We start from the raw sequence: 20,399 nt of genomic DNA, 5'->3' as shown, positions 1-20,399 counted from the left end.
TGTTTTTTGATTGGTAGATTTAAACAAGGCTGATACTAATCAATGACCTTGAAGGATAGGTCGTATTCATATGTTTATTTTGGTGATTCCATCTAAGTATTACCTCCACACTACTTGACTAAATAATAAAAAACCGGTCAAGTGCGTGTCGGGCCACACGCAGTGTAGGGTTCCGTAGATTATGTTAGCCCTTTAATCCCTTATGTAATGCACAAAAATACCGATAACGATACCCCACACTATAGAATAGACGATAAAAAATTCATCCTGACTTGGCATGTAGGGAAGAAACCCCAAAAAAATTTTTTTTAATTATCTTTTTACCACTTTATAGACGTATATTAAATACATACTCTTACTAAATCTCATCTTTCTAGTTTTAACAGACTCTGAGTAATCGTACTGACAACTTTATCTTTTTTAACTAACAACGGAATTAGTATGCAGTTTTCGATTACGTTTTTTAAGTTGGTCGACTATTTTTCGATAAATAGCAATTGCTTTTTAGGCGTTAACTAATAGGCTTAATAGCCTATGAATAACCATTTAGCCGGTAGAGGCTGGGGACACTTGACTCTAATAAAAATTAGCTCTTAAAAGCTTAATATTTTACAAACGGATCCCTAAATCAAAATATGTTAATGGCCCCTTACAACTTTCAAACACCACACTGTGAAATAAAAAAACAAGACAAAAATTCATCCCCACTTTACATGTAGTGGGAGACCCCAAAAAAAATATTTTTCAAGATTTTATTGTACGACTTTGTTTAAATTTATATATTACATATTCATGCTAATTTACAGCTTTCTAGTATTAATAGCCACTGCGCTAAACAGTGCGCTGCGGACGGACAGACGGACATGACGAAACTATAAGGGTTCCTTGTGGACTACGGAACCCTAAAAAAGATAAAGCTAAAAAATATAGACTTCCATTAGGTAGTTATTTGATTATACAATATTTTTTCTATACAAGTAATATATTAATAATAATAAATAATTTTTTAATAATATTATATCACCGCGTCATTTACCTATTTACACAATTTTATTATTTAAGCATTTTTTTATATATATTTTTTTGTTAATACTTTTAGAATACAAGATGTTAAACAAACTTAATAAACATAATAGCCCACCATTTGCGAAGCTATTTTTCCTAGTCGTCATAATTAATAAATCCAATGCACCGTGCGTTCGTCACTGCGGCACAGTCGTGACTGTCTGCACCCCACGCACGCCCTGAGTTCGAGGTGCGTAGGTATAGCTCGCGTTTCTACCTCTAGTATGAAGTCAAACTACTGCTTGTATATATATTTACTGTGACATTGCTTAGACTATCCACAGATTAAATACATAGAATATTCGATTACTGATCGATGTTTGGCTGTTTCGTCAAAAGAATCGATTCTTTTTATAAATTGTTTTTATTAAAAATTTGATAAAATTAACGTTTAAATACTTTCAAATGAAACATTACTCCATCTTTTACTAAACTACAAGTTTTTGGCCGTTTTTTATGCCATTTAACTACACAAACCGGCATTTTTAGGGAGCTCCTTACACGACGAAAACGATTACAACAATGAAACATCGATTCTATAGCAACAGTTCTTATAAACGCATTAGATCAAAGATTTTTGATCTTTGCCAGAGGGGTAACGGTTAGCGAGCCAAGTCCTGTTATTAATGGTCTAAGACTCTATGTCTATGAGACGAGACAGACACTGAATGACAGATCCTGAGTAAATATGTTCCTTGCTCTGTAGTCTGTACCTTAGAAAATAACAAAATGATGACGCAAAATGTTGTACTGATAAATTCCCAAATAATTTAAACGCAAATTGTTTAGTGAAGAAGTGTGGCAGTAATTTATACGATTAATTACTTTTTACTGATATTTAGTTTTTCGTGTTGTGTATATATTTTTCTAAAGAAGGATTTTCGCAAAGTTAAAACATGGCTCGATTTTTACTATCGCTTTGTTTTATATTTATTTTTGATAAAGGTAAGTTAGAACGTAAACATATGTAAGCAGTTTAAGCATACCAATAATTGAGATCTTAGTAATCACAAGGACAAAATATATCGATCGTGATTTTCAATTTAAAGAACTGCATTGATTCGTGGTTAACATTCCACATACATTTATTCACTTTTTATCGTACACATCAACAACATCCCAGCATTTCACGTATATCGTAAAGCTATAACATCCCAGCGTTTGAGACACTGATTATAGACGCCAAATAAAGTATTTAGTGCAATTGTTCCACACGAAAGCAGGTACCAAAATATTTAAGACTAGCAGACTAGCGTTTTCACCCGCCTAATTCACGGTCTAATAGAAATACTGGTATAAAATATAGCCTGTGTTCATTGGGGGGTAATGTAGGATTCTAACTTAGAAATATTTTTACAAATAAATAATAAAGTTTCAGCGCCTGTTCAATGTGAAGAAACAATTTTTTTATTTTATTTTATTTAGTTATATATAATATTTACAAAGATAAAATTAAAAGGTGCAGACATAAACTTGGTAAAGTTTTTCTGCGCACCCTGACCCTGAAATGATTAAATATTCCATCTAGTGGGGTTGAACGGTTATCATTGACAGGTATGTTATTGCCAATAGATTGGATATGTGCTCGTCTAACGGTCAGTGCGCTGTGCAATAATTGTTGATATTATTGTTCCACATGATGATAACCTAGTTAAAGCTGAAAAGGAAAAAGTATCGGAATACTCACTGAACTTGCTCACAAGAGATACTGCAATGTGGAATGTTGATTCAACCATTATTGTTCCGATGGTTGTTTCAGTCAATAATCTTATAGTGAAAAGCTTCAACCAACACCATAGGAAGCTTTTGCTTAACTGCTAGATCAAGGGTCAGATACAGAAGGTAATATATTATTCTTGAGACAACAGAACTTGTGAGGAGGTTCCTCACTCTGGAGCCTCCACCACCACCACCATTGAAAGAATGTGGCTGAACAAATCTTCAATGTACTAGTATTGCTTTATAAAAGTATATTTAAAGAAATATTCACTTGAAAATGCAACTCTTAAGTTGAGAGGCTACAATATGAGACTCAGATGCTTCCTTTAAACCTCTCAAACTCCTCCTCATTAATAGAGTAGTTAAACTGTGAAATAATTTGCCTGAGGATGTGCAAAATCACTAAATGTTTTAAGAAATGGCTGAATAGATATATGAAATAACTAGGTGACGCCTCGCGGTTTCACCCTCATGGTTCCCGTTCCTGTCGGAATATGGGAATAATATGTAGCCTATAGCCTTCCTCGATAAATGGGCTATCTAACACTGAAATAATTTTTCAAATTGGAGTTCCTGAGATTAGCACGTTCAATCAAACAAACAAACTCTTCAGCTTTATAATATTAGTATAGATAAGAAGCACAACAATATAGCTGCAGCAAAACCTGCTAAGTCTATTATTACAATTAAAATAATAATTATCTACAAGTTTCGTTTAATGGCACAATATACATGCACAGGTCAAAATAATTTTTTTCATACTAATAAATAAGCAGAAGCCCACTGCCTAACTAACCTACCAACCTAACTAACCTACCTCCTGTAGGAACATCACTTCAGTCCTAAAACTCTTTGAGTTTTGTTGGTACTTTGATTGTTTTCTGTGTTTCCTCATTTCTGATTCACTCACGCACAGAACTGCAAGCATAGTTCACAGTGCTGCCCATTAGCAACCAATTACCTACAATTTATTTTCTTAATCAAGTCTTCACTGTATATTACAAAATGTATAGTCTGGTAGGAGTGGGGTATTTCAACAGGTGGGAATTAAAGTTATACCTTTATGTTGATTCCAAACTGTGCAGATATTAAGGTTTAAATTACTTTTATAATAGGTGTGGTTCATGGAATTCAGACTCTTTAAAGTGTTTTGATGTCAACTGTGTCAATCCAATGGCCCGGGGTGGACTGGGATAGCTCTCTATTCTGCGCAAGGGTAGTGTAACATCCAGATGGTAGCCCCGTGCATGATGCAAAGTGTTCGCTATCCACATTGGGGTTGGTGTCAAAACCGGTACGGTGCCCTGCATGATGATGTCATTGTTATCCTGCACAGGGGTGGTTAAAGTGTTTACAGTTAAATGAGAACATTTACTTACATTTGCTATTTATTTTCAATATACAGATTAATTATATGTATCATGAATTTAACTATATGCTTTTTTTTTTAGAAGTTTCCGGCTTAAAATTGTCACTCACAAGCAATGGCCCAGCGGTGCGAGGATCCAATGTAACATTCACAGCTGTAGTCACTGGTTTTAATGGAGAGAACTTGAAGTTTGTCTACTGGGATGATGCCCAGCCACAACATACTGCTGAGGTATTTTAATGTATTGATATGATTTGTTAGTAACAAGTTTGATACTTTTTAATCATTATTATTTATAATTAAAGACTAAATCAATTGTAATTATGCAAGTTCCCCACAGTTCCACTGCATAGTTCCCGTTCCCCTGAGAATAAGGTGTATATAATATAGCACATGATGATAAAAAAACATGGCATAGTGGTAAAAGAATTTTCAAAATCAGTTCAGTAGATCCAGAGATTACTCCCTACTATACCACAAATTTTACCTTTTTATAAAATTAATATAGATTTATGTATGTAATAGTTATTGTAGTAATGTAGTTTAAAAACACAAAAATATCTAAGCATACTAACATGGGAAGTAAATTTGTTTTATTTTATGTAAAGATATATTTAAATATGTAGTCTATATTTATACCTACTAATCTACACTATGAAAAGAGAGTATCTTTAGGTTGAGAGATGTTATTAAATATTGAGGTGGGGCAACAAACAAAGAGTCTTCATTTATTTTAATGACACCTTTCACTAAAGAAAAGATGTAGTCAAAAATAACAACAATGTAAGCATTAATTTTGAATTAAAAAAACACTGAAACACCTGACTGACATAGTTTCTATTTGTAATCAACCAACAAATGTATCCTGTGTACATTTTCAGGATATTAGATTGTGAAAGGTAGGATGGACAGCTCTATTTAAAGTGCATTCAACCAATATTAAAATAAATGTTATCTATCTAGTTGTAGGCCAGTCTAATTTGACAATAAATTCATATAATCAACAAACAGTAAATACACCTCCGATTTTTTTAGTATGTTGTTTGGACCCTTTAGAGTTTGCAACTTCAAGTTGTGGATTTGTTTTGCAAGATAAATATATATATATCAATATGTATCGCTTGTGCTTGTTTTGAATAGGTTCATTTTTACAGGCAGGAAATAATGCATAAGTTTATCAAGTTATTTCCTATATAAGTACATCTAGTTTCTAAAAATATCTATAATTTTATTATTGTGTTTTCTGTGTCATTAACACAGAAAACACAATAATAAAACTACTTGATAAACTACTTAAGTTGTAGACTTAATATATATATCATGTATGTATTTAAGTCATATGATAAGTATATGTTTCTTATGATGACTTATCCTAGGAGTATAATAATTATGTATTTTTAAATCATACCGATTGTTTATGCTCCTATTGTATTGTGGTACAATAGATACATTAATTGCTTAAATATAAAAAAGGCAATGTGTTAATCAGACTTGAATATACAGTAGCACATTTCCTGTCGATTATATTTATGTCAATGGGGTTCTGTACCTCAAAAGGAAAAAAAAAGAACCCTTATTATATATTATTTTGTTGTCTGTCTTTCAAGACTCTTTTATATCCACAACTTGTGGAGGTATAAATAAAAGCAAGCTATGTTTGAAGTTTCTCTTTGTGATCAAATCAAAAATGAGGAGATCCGCAGAAGAACCAAAGTCACTGACATAGCTCAGCGAGTTACAAAACTGATGTGATGTGACAAAGGGCAGGCCGCATAGTTCGAAGAGCCAATGGAAGTTGGGGTTCCAAGGTGCTGGAATGGCGACCCGCACCGGAAAGTGCAGTGTTGGTCGACTCTCCACTAGGTGCGCCAAGGACTTTTAGCGGATTGCAGAGAGCCGCTGGATGCTGGCGGTTCGAGACCATTTGTTTGGAAGTCCATGCAAGAGGCCTATGTCCAGCAGTGGATGTCCATCGGCTGTTAATGATGATGATGATCATAAAAAAATTCAGCTGCAGCTAGTTTATGCTACAAAAAACACATTTTTTTTTCTGGGTCTATCTGCAATCAGTAAAATGACTACAAGCAGATGTGTTCTGTATTAAAAAGAAAATTCTGTGAAAAAACACATTTGGCAAGGAATATTGTTACTACATAAGTACACATACACACACATCCTTCTAATTTTTTATATATAACATTGTTATATTTTATTTGCAGTTTATTGAAAGCTCAAACATATCGCATTGGGTAGTGGAATACCATAAAGATCTGTACGAAGCTCAGAACTACACTGTGAAAGTAAACCTAATGAAGAGTTTTTATGGCATTTGGTACTTGGTAACAACTGCAAGCACTGTCTTTGAATTAACAGGTAAAACATTGATATATATAGAGATCAGATTATTTGCATTTTCATCATTTCACCAATTTTGTATATTAACTTAAAGATTTAAAGAATTTTGTATATTAACTTAAAGAAGAAATTTATAGTCACATTGACTCATTATAATTTCTGATGAATCAAGCCTACTTGAAATACTACTAAACTAATAGTAAGTGAATGTTGTTATTTCTGCCAGAGCATGTCTGGAGAAGTTATGCCATTCCATTTTGCCACCAAGCAGCATTGCTGCGTCGCGCTTTGAAGGGTATGGTATAATGATAGCTACATGAAGCTTCACAACTGTCATCATCATCATCAACAACAACAACAACAACAACAACAACAACAATGCATATATGGCTCACTGATGAGCATGAGTCTCCTCTCAGGATGAGAGGGGCAAATAGTCCACCACGCTGGCCCAATGGCAGACTTCACATACAAAGAGAATTGAGAAAATTTTTAGGTTTCCTCATGACTTTTTACTTTCACCATTTAAGACACATGATATTTAATTTGTTAAAATGCACATATCTGAAAAGTTGGAGGTGCGTGCCGCGGACTGGATTCGAACTTACGCTCTCTGAATCGAAGGCAGAGGTCATTTTAACTGGGCTATCATGGCTCAACTCATCTGTGCCACTATAGAAATATTGCACTGAATACACGATACCAATTCCAGTTTAATAAACATATCTGCAAAATTTTCAACATGTACATATATTGTTTTTCACTTTTCTCATTTGTTATTGAAAATGGCCAGACCGGTTCTTTGAATTCATAATATAAATTATGTAAATGGAACATATGTGTGAAATTGACTGTTAAATTGCAGTAGAACATAATGTTCATGTTAATTGCGCTCTGTTGGAAAGGTTATTGAATAACACATAAATACATGTTAATAACACATAATAATTTTCTACGTGTGCGTAGTCTGCACATTGGGGCAGCGTGGTGGACTTGGCCTTAGTAGTAAGACGTGGTTTAGGCCTTAATTCTGAGAGGAGACTCGTGCTCAATAGTGAGCCGAATATGGGTTGTTGATGATGACATGTTAATAACATATGATGTTGAACGAAAGCATGCGATCGTCAGACATACCTCCACCACAGTCCAAAGGGATGAAGATAGTTTTTAAATTGTATATAAATTAAGAGTATGCTAATAGTAAAGCAATATTGTAAAAGTAACAGGGTATCTACGATCACTACTTTCACAGCTATAGGAATTTAAAGGGTCAGATTTGCGGCACTTCCACGGATCCCTGAAAAACGCCCCATACAAAATGGTACAAATTAATGACGTCGTAGGTACATAATGATCGTTAGATTGGTATGGGCGTTCAAACAAAATTACTAATATCTTTGTTATTTGTGCGTGTATGTTTATAATTCATATATTAATAAATGCCATATTTAATGTCAGGAAGCTAAAAATGTATGAATTTTCATTTAATTACGATAAAAGATTTTTAATAGATTTGAAATTTTATAATCTTGTTTATTTTGCAAATATCCAGTCAATCTTTGCCTTGTATGTGTAAATTAGTTAACATTGACCTTATTTACACGATTGTATCATAAAAATCAATATATTCAAACTTAGTCATCATCCCCATCTGGCTGTTGCTATCGCTCATACCTCATAATCATATTTCTGACGGCCTCCGTGGCGCAGTGCTATGCGCGGTGGATTTACGAGACTGAGGGGGCCAATTGAGGTTTTCTTAATTGGTCTAGTGGGAGGCTTCGGCCGTGGCTATTTACCACCTCACCGACAAAGGTGTACCTTTGGTACTGGTACGATTTCGTGTAGAATCCGAAATGATGTGGATATTCATCCTGCTCCTAATAACCACTTCCATCTTAGATTGCATCATCACTTACCATCAAGTGAGATAGTAGACAAAGGCCAACTTTTACAGTAATTAGTCGTTGATTTTTTTTTATTTTTTACAGATTCCCTGAATGGTAATTTAGTGCTCAACCAGAATAATTTGGACCGGCCCAACAGATTTGTAGCAGTCAATAAACCTGTGCACCATTACGTAAAACTTCCGGACAACGAGATCGAGTTTCTAAAACAAAATTCCTCAATAATAATTACATATTGGTTCATTGATTGTATGTACGTAGACCAAACGAGTGATTACTCATTGAACTACACGTATCCAGATGTAATGACTGACCACTATATCGATGCGTTGGTTGTTGCTAATAATCAACCGCTGCCGCCGATCACGACGACTACAACAACAACCACGACCACAACAACAACGACAACCACCACTACCACGACAACAACATCGACTACAACAACAACGCCCAAACCAACGACAAGTGCTCCAACAACAACAACAACAGCAGCGAAAGATAATGTGACCACCAGTGAACCGCATAGTGTAGTGAAAAGAGCAGCATCGAACAAAACCTTGAAGAAGAATACCGCAATCAAAGACTTTATATGCCAGAATTCGAGCATCGTGCCCATTGGGGAAACCTATACATACGGACATTACCAACAAAGTATTAGTGTGAGAGGTAAATTGATTTTAATACTATGCTTTTCTTGACCTACAATATGCCTTTTTCTCTTCAGGAGATCCTTATTAACACGCTTTATATTAGCTTCACTTGTAACAATGTATGTAAGAAAATCTTGGAATCTTAATTTTACCCACTTGCCGGTTTTCGTGTAGGATGAAATTTTGCACACGCTCTGAGTTCTGATGACAATACATGACTAACTAAGAAACGTCATTACAAATCCAATATGGCGGCCTCCACAATCACTATCTATGTAGCATAGATAAATCTTGGAATCTAAATTTGACCAACTTCCCGGTCTTCGTGTAGGATGAAATTTTGCACACGCTCTGAGTTCTGATGACAATACATGACTAGCTAAGAAACGTCATTAGAAATCCAATATGGCGGCCTCCCCAAGATGGCAGACTGGCTGTTTGAAATATACCCCCATAATATGGATATCAAATGAATAGGTTTATTGTCAGGAATACAAAAAAATAGTCACGTGACTATTCATGATAATATAATCCAATATTTGTACTTTTTACTTTTATCGGATCGGATATTATACGGATCACTTTAATGCGGTGATTTTGTAGGGAGGAAACCGATCTATAGTATAAAATTATCATTGGTGATCACCTTATTTTCAGAACCCATATCATCTCTCAACATATCGGGCCTGAACTGGCTCCAACATGGCGATCTATTAAAACTGCAAGTGAAGTACACCGGCTCGCCGCCATTCGACTATTGTGCACTGTACATACCGGGCCAGTACAACGTGACTGGCAACGAGACGTGCACAATGAAAACAACGACTGTGTCGAACATGTTCCCACTTGTGCACTACTTCTCTGACAGCGACCAGCACACTGTAGTCGTTGTGCTAGAGAATGACATCGGGAGGACTGTGTCTAGAGCAACTATTAACATTTATAAAGGTAGGTAAAACCATTGACCTCTTATAATATAAGGACGCACAATAATAAAAAAATAAATAAAATTCGTTTATTTCAGGCATACACCCATATTAAGAAAAACATAAAAACAAAAATCAAAAATTAAATTAAAAAAGTCGAAATAGTATAGGTAAAATGTCAGAATAATATGAAATATCAGCAAAATAGCAGTAAGGTCATTATTATTAAAGTCCGTCAGGTTACCTTACAATTTCCGTATAGGAATTGTACAATCATGTAGACAATTTCACTTAAAAACTGGCCAATTTTGCTTTGACAGTTGAATTATTGGTCAAGAAAATTATACCTAAAGGTCTTTAAATATTAATTTATATTTTGTTGAAACTTGTGTCTGTCTATTTGTCTGGTATAGGCTACATTTTACTATAGGACGAGTCAACGTCAGAATTTTTTGCTTTCCTGTCACTTCTTAAGTAGTGTATACAGTCATTAGAATAGGTCCAACCGACATATTAGTGTCATCATCACATGTTTGTTCTGCCTATCTTTGAAATAGCTGGTCTGATTTGGACGGAACTACCACTGGCAGATAACTAATGTTACAAGGAGTAACTTAGGCCATAACCATCGTCTTTCTTCACTTATAGAACTTCTTGCCTCCAAAATACAAAACAACAATACAATGTAAACTCTATATAACGACACTAAAGGGACTGTACATTTTATGGCGTTATAGAGAGTTGTCGTTAAATAGAGAGAAGCAAAATGTATGAGTAAAACTTTTTCGTCAATACACAGTGATTTTCTTTTACTAGCCATGTTTGAAAGTTTGAGAACTAAGAATAAGAAAATGATAACTAGTCTACTAATAACAAATAAGATTTGATAGATGTCTACTAATAACTAATACGATATGATAGATAGTTATTAGTCATGATCAACAACAGTATACATGTGTAATCCCAATATTTTTATATATTTTGCAGCATTGGTCCACGCACAGCTGTCAGTCATCGTGGTACCTGTTGCTTTCTGCCTCGTCGCCGTCACCCTTGTGGTATTTGGCATCGCTTACTATCAGCATCGCTCGAGGTATGTGGCTTCTTTGTTTTTTTTTAAATAACTACCCTACCCTCTCCTACCCTACCCTACCCCTAAGCTTAACACGTAATTTATTAAGATATTCACATGAATTTATAAAAATGTTAATAACCAGGTGTAACGAATTTCCGGCCCGTTTATTTTTATTTCCTCGAAGCTGTTTCCTTAATTGCAATAACAATATTATTAGGTTTGTTATTTATTTTCCTCAGTACTCATTTAATTACATAACAAAATTGTTAGTTTCATTTATCAAAATTATTGTTTAAATTGGTTAAACAATAATTAACTCGACTGCAGTCTGCAAAAGAAGGATGTTATTGTAATGTAAATATTCTATGCAATTTTCATTTGAGAGATAATTTACCCCTTGATCGAGAGTCTAATTAATAATTTCATGACCTCGGGGGTTTTTCAAAATTTTCAATTTTATGTTATTTAACTTGGGAGTAATTGATTTCTCTATAGTAATTGATTTATTTATATTTGAGAACGCTGCACTCGAAATTGTAGACGAATACATATACCTAAGACATGATCCAGTTAGGTAGGTCCAATTTCGAGAAGGAGGTAAACCGCCGAATCCAACTCGGCTGGGCTGCATTTGGGAAACTTCGCGACATCGATTCGTCCTAAATTCCTCAGTGTGAAGACAAAAGTCTTCGAACAGTGCGTATTGCCAGTGATGACATATGGTTCCGAGACTTGGTCGCTAACTATGGGCCTCATAAGAAAGCTCAAACTCACACAGCGGGCGATGGAACGAGCTATGTTAGGAACAGGTATATCTGCGTGATCGAATCAGAAATGAGGAGATCCGCAGAAAAACCAAAGTCACCGACATAGCTCAACGAGTTGCGAAGCTGAAGTGGCAATGGTCGGGGCACATAGTTCGAAGAGCCGATGGACGTTGGGGTCCCAAAGTGCTCTAATGACCCCGTACTCATGACATCAAGCGAGCCGCAGGGATTCGCTGGATGCAGGTGGCTCAGTATCGTGATGTTTGGAAGTCCCTACAAAAGGCCTGTGTCCTGCAGTGTCCATCGGCTGATATGATGATGATGATCATGAATTGATTTATCTATTCTCCGTATTCATAATGAATTTCCGCAAGGTCCATTCTTGTTGTGTTCAATGTCTGATTTGTTTTTCAGGCACACAATCGAAGTGGCGGACTTCGATTTCGGTCAGCAACTGAACCTGGATTACAAAACGTTCACCGAACGTCTCAGGGACAGTTTTCGGAATGCTGTGAACTTTACACATCGCGACGACACCGAACCACTCACTTCGGACACTCGATACGACTATATGACATAAGTATGATATAGTTTTACATATATTCTATGGTGTATATGTCTTACGAAATCCTAAGTTGCTTGGCGATTCGCAAAAGTGGGAATTTGTTTAATTACAAGTCATGGCTTCCAGTCGTAAGAAACCGGGGCGCGGCGTATAGTTACTAACCACTTACAAAATAAACCACGTCATTAATAGGGTAGTTGGCTCATTTCATTTCGTATAGTACTTGGAATAAGGGTCCGAAATATTAATTAGTATAAGTTAAGGGTTTCATAAAAAAGTTAATTTAAAAAAATATGTATTTTTTAAAATTTTTCCATGCGTCAAAAACGTTGTCGTTCATTTTGTGACGTCTCGATGTTACTTCGTCATTAGAGGTATAAACGGCAAATTAACGCACGTCCAATAAGTTTAGCTTTAGTGTGACGTCATGACATAGACAAAATATAGACCATCATGGCTGATAACGTTCTGTCTTAAAAATCAAACTAAAAAAATATTTAAAAATTATTTTTTTTATGTATTCAATTTTTATGTCTCAAGATATATGTTTTCAATCTAGTAGAACGATAATGAATAATTTAAGACCCTTTTGAAAAAAGTGTCAACTAGCCTATTATGCTATGCTATAACTATGAATGTACTTTTCTATGTAGGTATAAATCGCGCCAAACTTCTAATCCGCTCTGAACGGGGTTATTTACCTGCCCAGTTGGGCTTGTTGCAACTTCAGAGCGGACTAGAAGATTAGCATGGAACATAAATATCTTTTATATCTAAAGTAAATAAATAACGCTAAAAAGTTTCTCTTTATGTTTGACAATATTTAATATTTATTTAATTTATTACTGTAAATGAAACATGTATAACTAGATTTTGTCCGTGACTTCACGTGCAATTCTGTCTAAGGAAGATGCCTCATTACTGCGTTGCGTAGCGTCTTCGCAACGCAATAGATTACGACCTGTCAGTCTCAACAATATATCGGAATAAATGAAACACTATGAAATAAATGAAATATCGCTGCGATGAAGCAACGCTTTAATGTGGCATGTCATCTAAGATATATGGAAAACGACGCAGCGTTGACGTCCCAACAGAGGGCCTAGTGGCAGTTTGATACTGTTACTATCACGTTAACGTAAACGCGAATTTCTAAGGAATTGAACAATTGTTTCAATTCCATATAAATTTGTGTTTACGTCTACGCGATAGTAACAGTATGAAAATATTGAAAACTCTCACTAGGCACACGGAACACAACGCACTAAAGTGTTTTTCAAAATAGCATGGGCACAGTGACAGTCGCCTGTATGACATTCATAATACGTACTATTATCGTGAATCGTGTCAAACTTTCATGAGTGAAACGACTGTAACCCGCACCATCTTTCATGAAACGAACCGTAATAGGGCTAAGCTCTAATACAACAATGGCTTTTTCCACATGTCCGATCTCAATGAAATAATGCTTAAATATATTATTACAAGGTAAGCTTAATTTACCTGTAGAAGCGCTTGAAAATTAATTAAGAACCTTGGAAATAGTGTGAACAAAGATACAGACAGACAGATAAATTAAAAAAAGTGTTCCAGCTCTGACGCACGAATGGAGTTTACTCTTTCAGATCCACTGTCTAAATAGGTATATGTATGTCTCGATACCTACACCTGTAAAGTGAAAGGTGCGCAATCTAGGAGCAGCAGGCCGCGGCGTGCGCGCCTGCCAACTGCTTGCACGGTGAAAGGTGCGCAGAATAGGTTGCGCACATAAACGTAACGCTGTCATTCGTTCATCGAATTTTACTGTCTATATTTTTTTCATATCGGGGGCTATATATGAAAAATCAATTCTTAAGGAGTAAACTCCAAAAATAAATTATTTTAGGGTCAGATATGTCTTGGTATGTTATGGTATGTAGATTTATCTTTAGTGTAAATATGTATAGCCACATAACAATTAAATAATCTTGATTAACGTAATGAAATCATTCCAATATTACCTGATAATGAGATTTATTTTAATTTTTTGCTTGATTTGCGGTACGAGGTTTTTTGACCTCATACTAAAACTGTGAGGTGAGGTACGAGGCCCATCGACCTCGTATCTTTTGAAGTCACTAGACGTACGAGGTCAATTGACCTCGTACCGCAGCGAACGTGTTAATACTGTTTACTTTGACCATTATTTTTTTTACTTCCTTTTCAACAAAGTTTAATTGTTTCACACACTTTCACAATAGCAGCTATTATTTATTATTAAGTCCATCTCCTCATCGTAGTTCCTACATTATTACATTTAGCACTTAGCGCAAGCGTATAAAGGGGAAAGCCCGTCCCCGGGCTATGCCTTCCCTAACCACCCGGCAATTTACTTATATCTAAAAAAAAATTTTGATAATTTTACTTTAATAATGAATTCATAACATTATCAAAAAAAAGTTTGCTATAACACTTTATGACATTTTTAATTCATCTTTAATTTGTCTACAACGAGGACAGGCTAAGATCGTTGACAGTCTGAGTTTCATGATTTTTTTTGAAGACTTTTGATTAGTTTGTTTGTTTTCTTGTTGGTAACAGAAAAAATAATACAAAAAACATTGTACAGCTTCAAATGTTACTTTGCCGCTTTGGTACATCGGCAAACATTCTTTCAAGAAACTTTCATTTTTCTTCAAGAGACATACTTTTAATAAGCCAATTAAATAACCAGATCCTTATCTATACATCATATTATCATCTCTATGTACTTTTATACGGGGGTATACCTGGGTTCCCTAGGCCGATGTTGTATGGGCCGGTGGGCAATTTCCTTTATCCTTAAGATTTTTTTGTCATCAGTAGATTATGTATATAATAAAAAAAATATTGTTATTCTTATATCAGCAACATAGTAATTATTTCAGGCGCCTTTTTAGATACCAGTCTAAGTTAACGCTTATTTGTGTATGAAGATTTTTGTAAAATTGCTTAATGCTAGCCACTCACCATTCGATCGCGATGTGCCTGACGACATGCACATCGCGACCAACACACGATCACTTTTCTCGGCTATCAAGGCTTTGGCGCTGCAGGCATGTTGGCGTACTTGATCGTCTGTGGCTGACATTAAGCATCATAGCCAATCACGTCATCTATCATTTATAATGTATAGAAATATTATTTTAATTTGTTCGAAACGTTTACTATCAAAGGAAATTATGTAGTAATTTTTTTATTTATATTGTATCTATGTGTGGGCATGAACACAAACTTTACATACGCAAATAAATGACGTAACACATTCTGTAACCGCTATTTTGAATTAACTTTTTTAATTGCGCGGAAAATAATAGTATTACTTATATTGAAGGATTTAAAAGATATGAATGTTATTATTTAGTATGTAGATTGTAAAATTGAACGGCCAAATTATAGTTACTATTTATAAGTGTGCACGTAAAAATATACCTACTGGATGTGCAAATTTGGAGTTTTTGTACTTTCGATTAATTTTTGAATTCGCATCTTTGTGCACACATACATAAATAACTGTTTAAAACATTTAATTTTGTAGAGCCGAAGTTTGTAATGAAATTGTAAGTAAATCAAAATTACAATTAGCGATCTCTGTTTGTATCTGTCCCAGTAAATTAGGTATAGTATGCTATAGGACATCTTTATCATGCATGTGTAATTAAAACGAAGCTTTATTTTAGGTATTATGTAAATAAGCTTAAAGGCGGATTTTTCATTTGTCTGACGTGTCGTGTTGTGACGCATCAGAACAGAATCGGTTTTATACATTTTGCATGCGACGCGTCAGAAGCCATCATGACATGTCACAACACATAAGTGTAAACGACACGTTACCATACAAAATGTATGATACCGATTCTGTTCTGAAGCGTCACGACACGACACGTCAGACAAATATAAATCCAGCTTTATTCTAGACTGACACGTGACGGTGATATAAGGCACTGTGCACACGTGGACACTTTCGTTACCGACACGGCAATTGGACACAGATACTGATTTCTTCTGCATAATACTATGGAACATTGATAGAATATTATTTGCTTGTCTATGGATCAGACGCGTGTGTAGTTTTTTGTGAGTTGCGGAATAATTTTTCTGTATATAAAATGACAATGATCTGGAAATTGGTAATGAAATTTTGAAGCGTCTAACGTAAATTATGTCAGTTTAATATTTTTTATTATTTTTTCTATTTTTGTCTATGGCCTATTGAAGTGATAACTAAAATAAAATCTCACTAATTTTTGTTTGTCGGCTGTTATTTCTCATGTTTACGTATGTGCTGCGCCTTATTAACGCATTTCTTGTTTCATTATAAGATTATAAATATATTTATCTTTTGTTTGTTTTTATGTAATTAACTTATATAAAAGGTGTTACCGCACCTGGACTGATGGGGGCACGAATAGCAGCTAAAAAATAACTAACTACCCCCTTTTGATGAGCTATTCTGGGCATTACTTTGTATCATGTTGAATGTTTTAGTCTATACTTACTTTATTTTACCAAATTTAAACTCTCTTACAGAACAATAGGCTACTTGCCTCTTTTGTAAACAATGTTTAAACTGAATTATGGAAGTATTATAAGCTATATTTCATTTTGTCCCGTCAATAATAACCAGTAAAAAATTCAATATAAATTAAAAAATATCTACGTAAAATTTTTGCCGCCGAAACACAACACATTAGCAAGTGTCGTCATTCATAGAGATAACAGCGTGATTGGCGTTTGCAGTAATGTGATATGTCACGTCACCGCAAGCGCCAATCACAAACCGGTGCCTTGTAGCGAATGACGTCACAGTCTATGATTGGCGTTTGCGGTGACGTGATAAAAATACAATTTTGTTTTATAAAAATATTACAATTACGAGATTATTTTCACAAATAAAAATGTGATTAGAGTTTCTAGGCATCTAAACTGCCTTATGCAAAAAAACTTCTTAGTTTTATACAGCAGGCGAGTAGCCTATTGAAATTGTGAAAATGTTTTAATGCTATTTGAAATTACTTAGTAGTTAGTTGCAAATTATATAATATAAATGATTTGCTCGTATGTAGTATGGTATACTTGTTACTATAATAAGGTCAAGATATGTGAAGGACCAAGATCAAGTATTATGATGATGATTTAAAAAAACTTGATAACAGAGCAAATCGTTTAAGATCTTTTCATATTCATTAGCAGCAAATGCATTAGAATATATTTTATTTGTCACACAAGTTACATATACCGTCAACTCGGCAGTGCTTTGAAAGTGAAAAACAATATCAAAACCATAGCCATAATCACATTTTGATATTTTATTTATTTTTCACATCCCTAAGCACGCTGCAGACTTGACGGCAAACATGATCGTATGTGGCTGGCGTTAGTGACAAAATGAGCTATAAATGATTTTCTTTACGTTCGTTTACCTAATCATAATCTCGATTTAGTCCAATTCTCGTTTCGGAGTGCGGGTTATTGATGACTTCCTACAATTAATTACTTGCAAGGATTTTTTTGGTTATAGTAGCTTTCTGTTTAACCTATAAATCAATTTTATTTAACCTTTAAAGAATGCTATCAAAAGTATTATACTACGATCTTACATCTGATCTTGTATGTGATCTTGAATTGTGATATAGAAACTTTTTATTCAACTAAAACAGTTGAGTCAAACGATTTTTTTTATTAAAATTAGTTTTGAAAATTGCAAATTTTTCAATCGTTTGTCATTTTTACACGCTTTATATTAGCTTCACTTGTAACTATGTATGTAAGAAAATTTTGGAATCTTAATTTGACCCACTTCCCGGTCTTCGATTAAGATGAAATTTTGCACACGCTCTGAGTTCTGATGACAATACATGACTAGCTAAGAAAAGTCATTACAAATCTTATATGGCGGCCTCCGTAAGATTGTTTTTTTTTATTTAAAGTTATTATTCTGTTAGACGAAATGAGAATTGGACCAATACTCTGATTAAATCACTTTTATTTGACACCGATTCCCATACGATGCAAATATAAACATTTTACAAAGTGATCAGTCATGTTTTGTGATAATATAATAGTTTATTGAATAGATGTACTGTATATTTATAAATTAGTTCTGAAATATAATTATATTATAACGATAATAATAATATCTGTATATTAGAAGCAGAGAGAGTTGAGGATGTTTTTATCATTCACATTCCTTCAAATTCTGGATTGTCAAATCCATGATTTGAAGGAATGTGAATAAATTGATTTATTGTTATTATTTTGAAGTTTAAAAAATACCAAAATTTTTTTTAAGGTTAATATGATATTGGAAGAATTATTTAATTAATTTTTCATTGATAATTTTCTAGTCTTAATATAGCATTAATTTTGGGAGAAACAATTATTATTATTATATTGTAAATATGGATTTAGATATACATATAACATTATTTTAAATTCTACAAATATTATTAAAACACGTGATGTGTATATCAGCTGGACAAACGAACCTTTGACCTCTTTATCTCGTAAACAAGTCTCCATGCCTCTAAAGTACAGAACGTTTGTATAATATTGGTAGTTATAATAAAGTGTTACTTGAAATATTTCTTTTATTACGTCTCAACAAATCCCCCAACTTCTCAATAGCTGATTTTAAAATATATTAAAATCGGGAAGATATACTGGTTAATCTATACTTAAAATAAATCTGTAGAGTGCAATTCTGTACATGAAATATATTTCCAAAATAACTATCAGGGGGTGATTAGTGATCGATACTGATGCAAAAAAATACAATCAGTAAAATTTTCGTCTGCCTGTTGTTGCCTGATGTTCGTTTTAGAATCAATATGTACTCGACGGATTTTAATGAAACTTGGTACAATGATTCTACATACTTCTGGGCAGGTTATAGTATACTTTTCATCACGCTACGATCAATAGGAGCAGAGCAGTGAAGGGAAATGTTGGGAAAACGGAAAACTTACTCCATTTTTACAGCGATACTACTGTAAGGGCTGGATTAAAGAAAAATCTAAGGGCGGACGAAGTCGCGGGCGTCCGCTGGTCAAGTATAATTTGACATTATTAGGTACATTTTACGTAGACTAGAGACGTTTTATATTGCATCTACATTTAGTGACACAAATAACATTTCGTAGGGTGTGTTTTATAGAAACACATCCTCGATACGTAGCTCCTGACGACGTTAAACTTTCTAGTAGAAGAAATTCGGATTTCCAAAGCTGGCCTTAAACACTTTTTTTTTTACAAGTTAGCCCTTTACTGCAATCTCACCTGATGGTAAGTGATGATGCAATCTAAGATGGAAGCGGGCTAACTTGTTAGGAGGAGGATGAAAATCCATACCCCTTCAGGTTTCTCCACGGCATCGTACCGGAACGCTAAATCGCTTGGCGGTACGTCTTTGCCGGTAGGGTGGTAACTAGCCACGGCCGAAGCCTCCCACCAGCCAGACCTGCACCAATTAAGAAAATCTCAGGTACAACCCTACCCTGATTTACCTTCTTATTGATTGACACGTTATATCATACCTATAGGTTCGTCACAAAACTGGATTGTCTTGAAAAATTAATTAACATTATTCAACCGTAAGACCAGAAACGTTCTATGTAAAACAAAATACAAAATGCAGAAAAGTGTATTAAGCGTTGGCACACCGTGTCGATTTCACAGCGGCGGAAGCACTTTAATTTTGCCATGACTTGTAAGTAGATCGTTCTATGGAATGCGATGCAGAAGCGAAGCTAGCTTGTTCGTAGTTTATAAGCTACTAGCGGACACCCGCGACTCTGTCCGCGTAAAAATCTATGTCAACTTTCCCTTTCACATTCTATTTTGCAAGTTTTATAACTCATACCTAATAAATATTCCACTTATCATTTTACATTTACAAATGTATCTAGAAAAATTAAGGACTTTCCGTAAAAACTTTCTAACCCCCACACTCCATTCGATGTCGTTATCGCCGTAGGCGCTGGT

The 20,399-nt window shown here is 34.6% G+C and overlaps 1 protein-coding gene across 2 annotated transcripts; it reads left to right on the top strand.

Moving 5' to 3' along the window:
- The first annotated feature begins 1,739 nt into the window (after positions 1–1,739).
- On the top strand, positions 1,740–18,998 carry LOC112056508 (uncharacterized). 2 transcript variants are annotated; one of them, XM_052884212.1, is made up of 7 exons: positions 1,740–2,010; positions 4,239–4,384; positions 6,373–6,526; positions 8,500–9,081; positions 9,723–10,013; positions 10,979–11,084; positions 12,248–18,998. In XM_052884212.1, exons 1-7 carry the CDS (start codon positions 1,962–1,964, stop codon positions 12,411–12,413), a joined length of 1,494 nt encoding a protein of 497 aa, XP_052740172.1. In that variant the 5' UTR covers positions 1,740–1,961; the 3' UTR covers positions 12,414–18,998. The 2 variants fall into 2 exon arrangements, with proteins under 2 accessions (XP_052740172.1, XP_023952716.2); XM_024096948.2 differs by having other exon boundaries at positions 1,746–2,010; positions 4,236–4,384.
- The last annotated feature ends 1,401 nt before the right edge of the window (positions 18,999–20,399 follow it).

This window comes from Bicyclus anynana, chromosome 11, assembly GCF_947172395.1.
Source record: "Bicyclus anynana chromosome 11, ilBicAnyn1.1, whole genome shotgun sequence".
Taxonomy (NCBI): Eukaryota; Metazoa; Arthropoda; class Insecta; order Lepidoptera; family Nymphalidae; genus Bicyclus; species Bicyclus anynana.
This window is presented reverse-complemented; position numbering and strand designations above follow the sequence as displayed.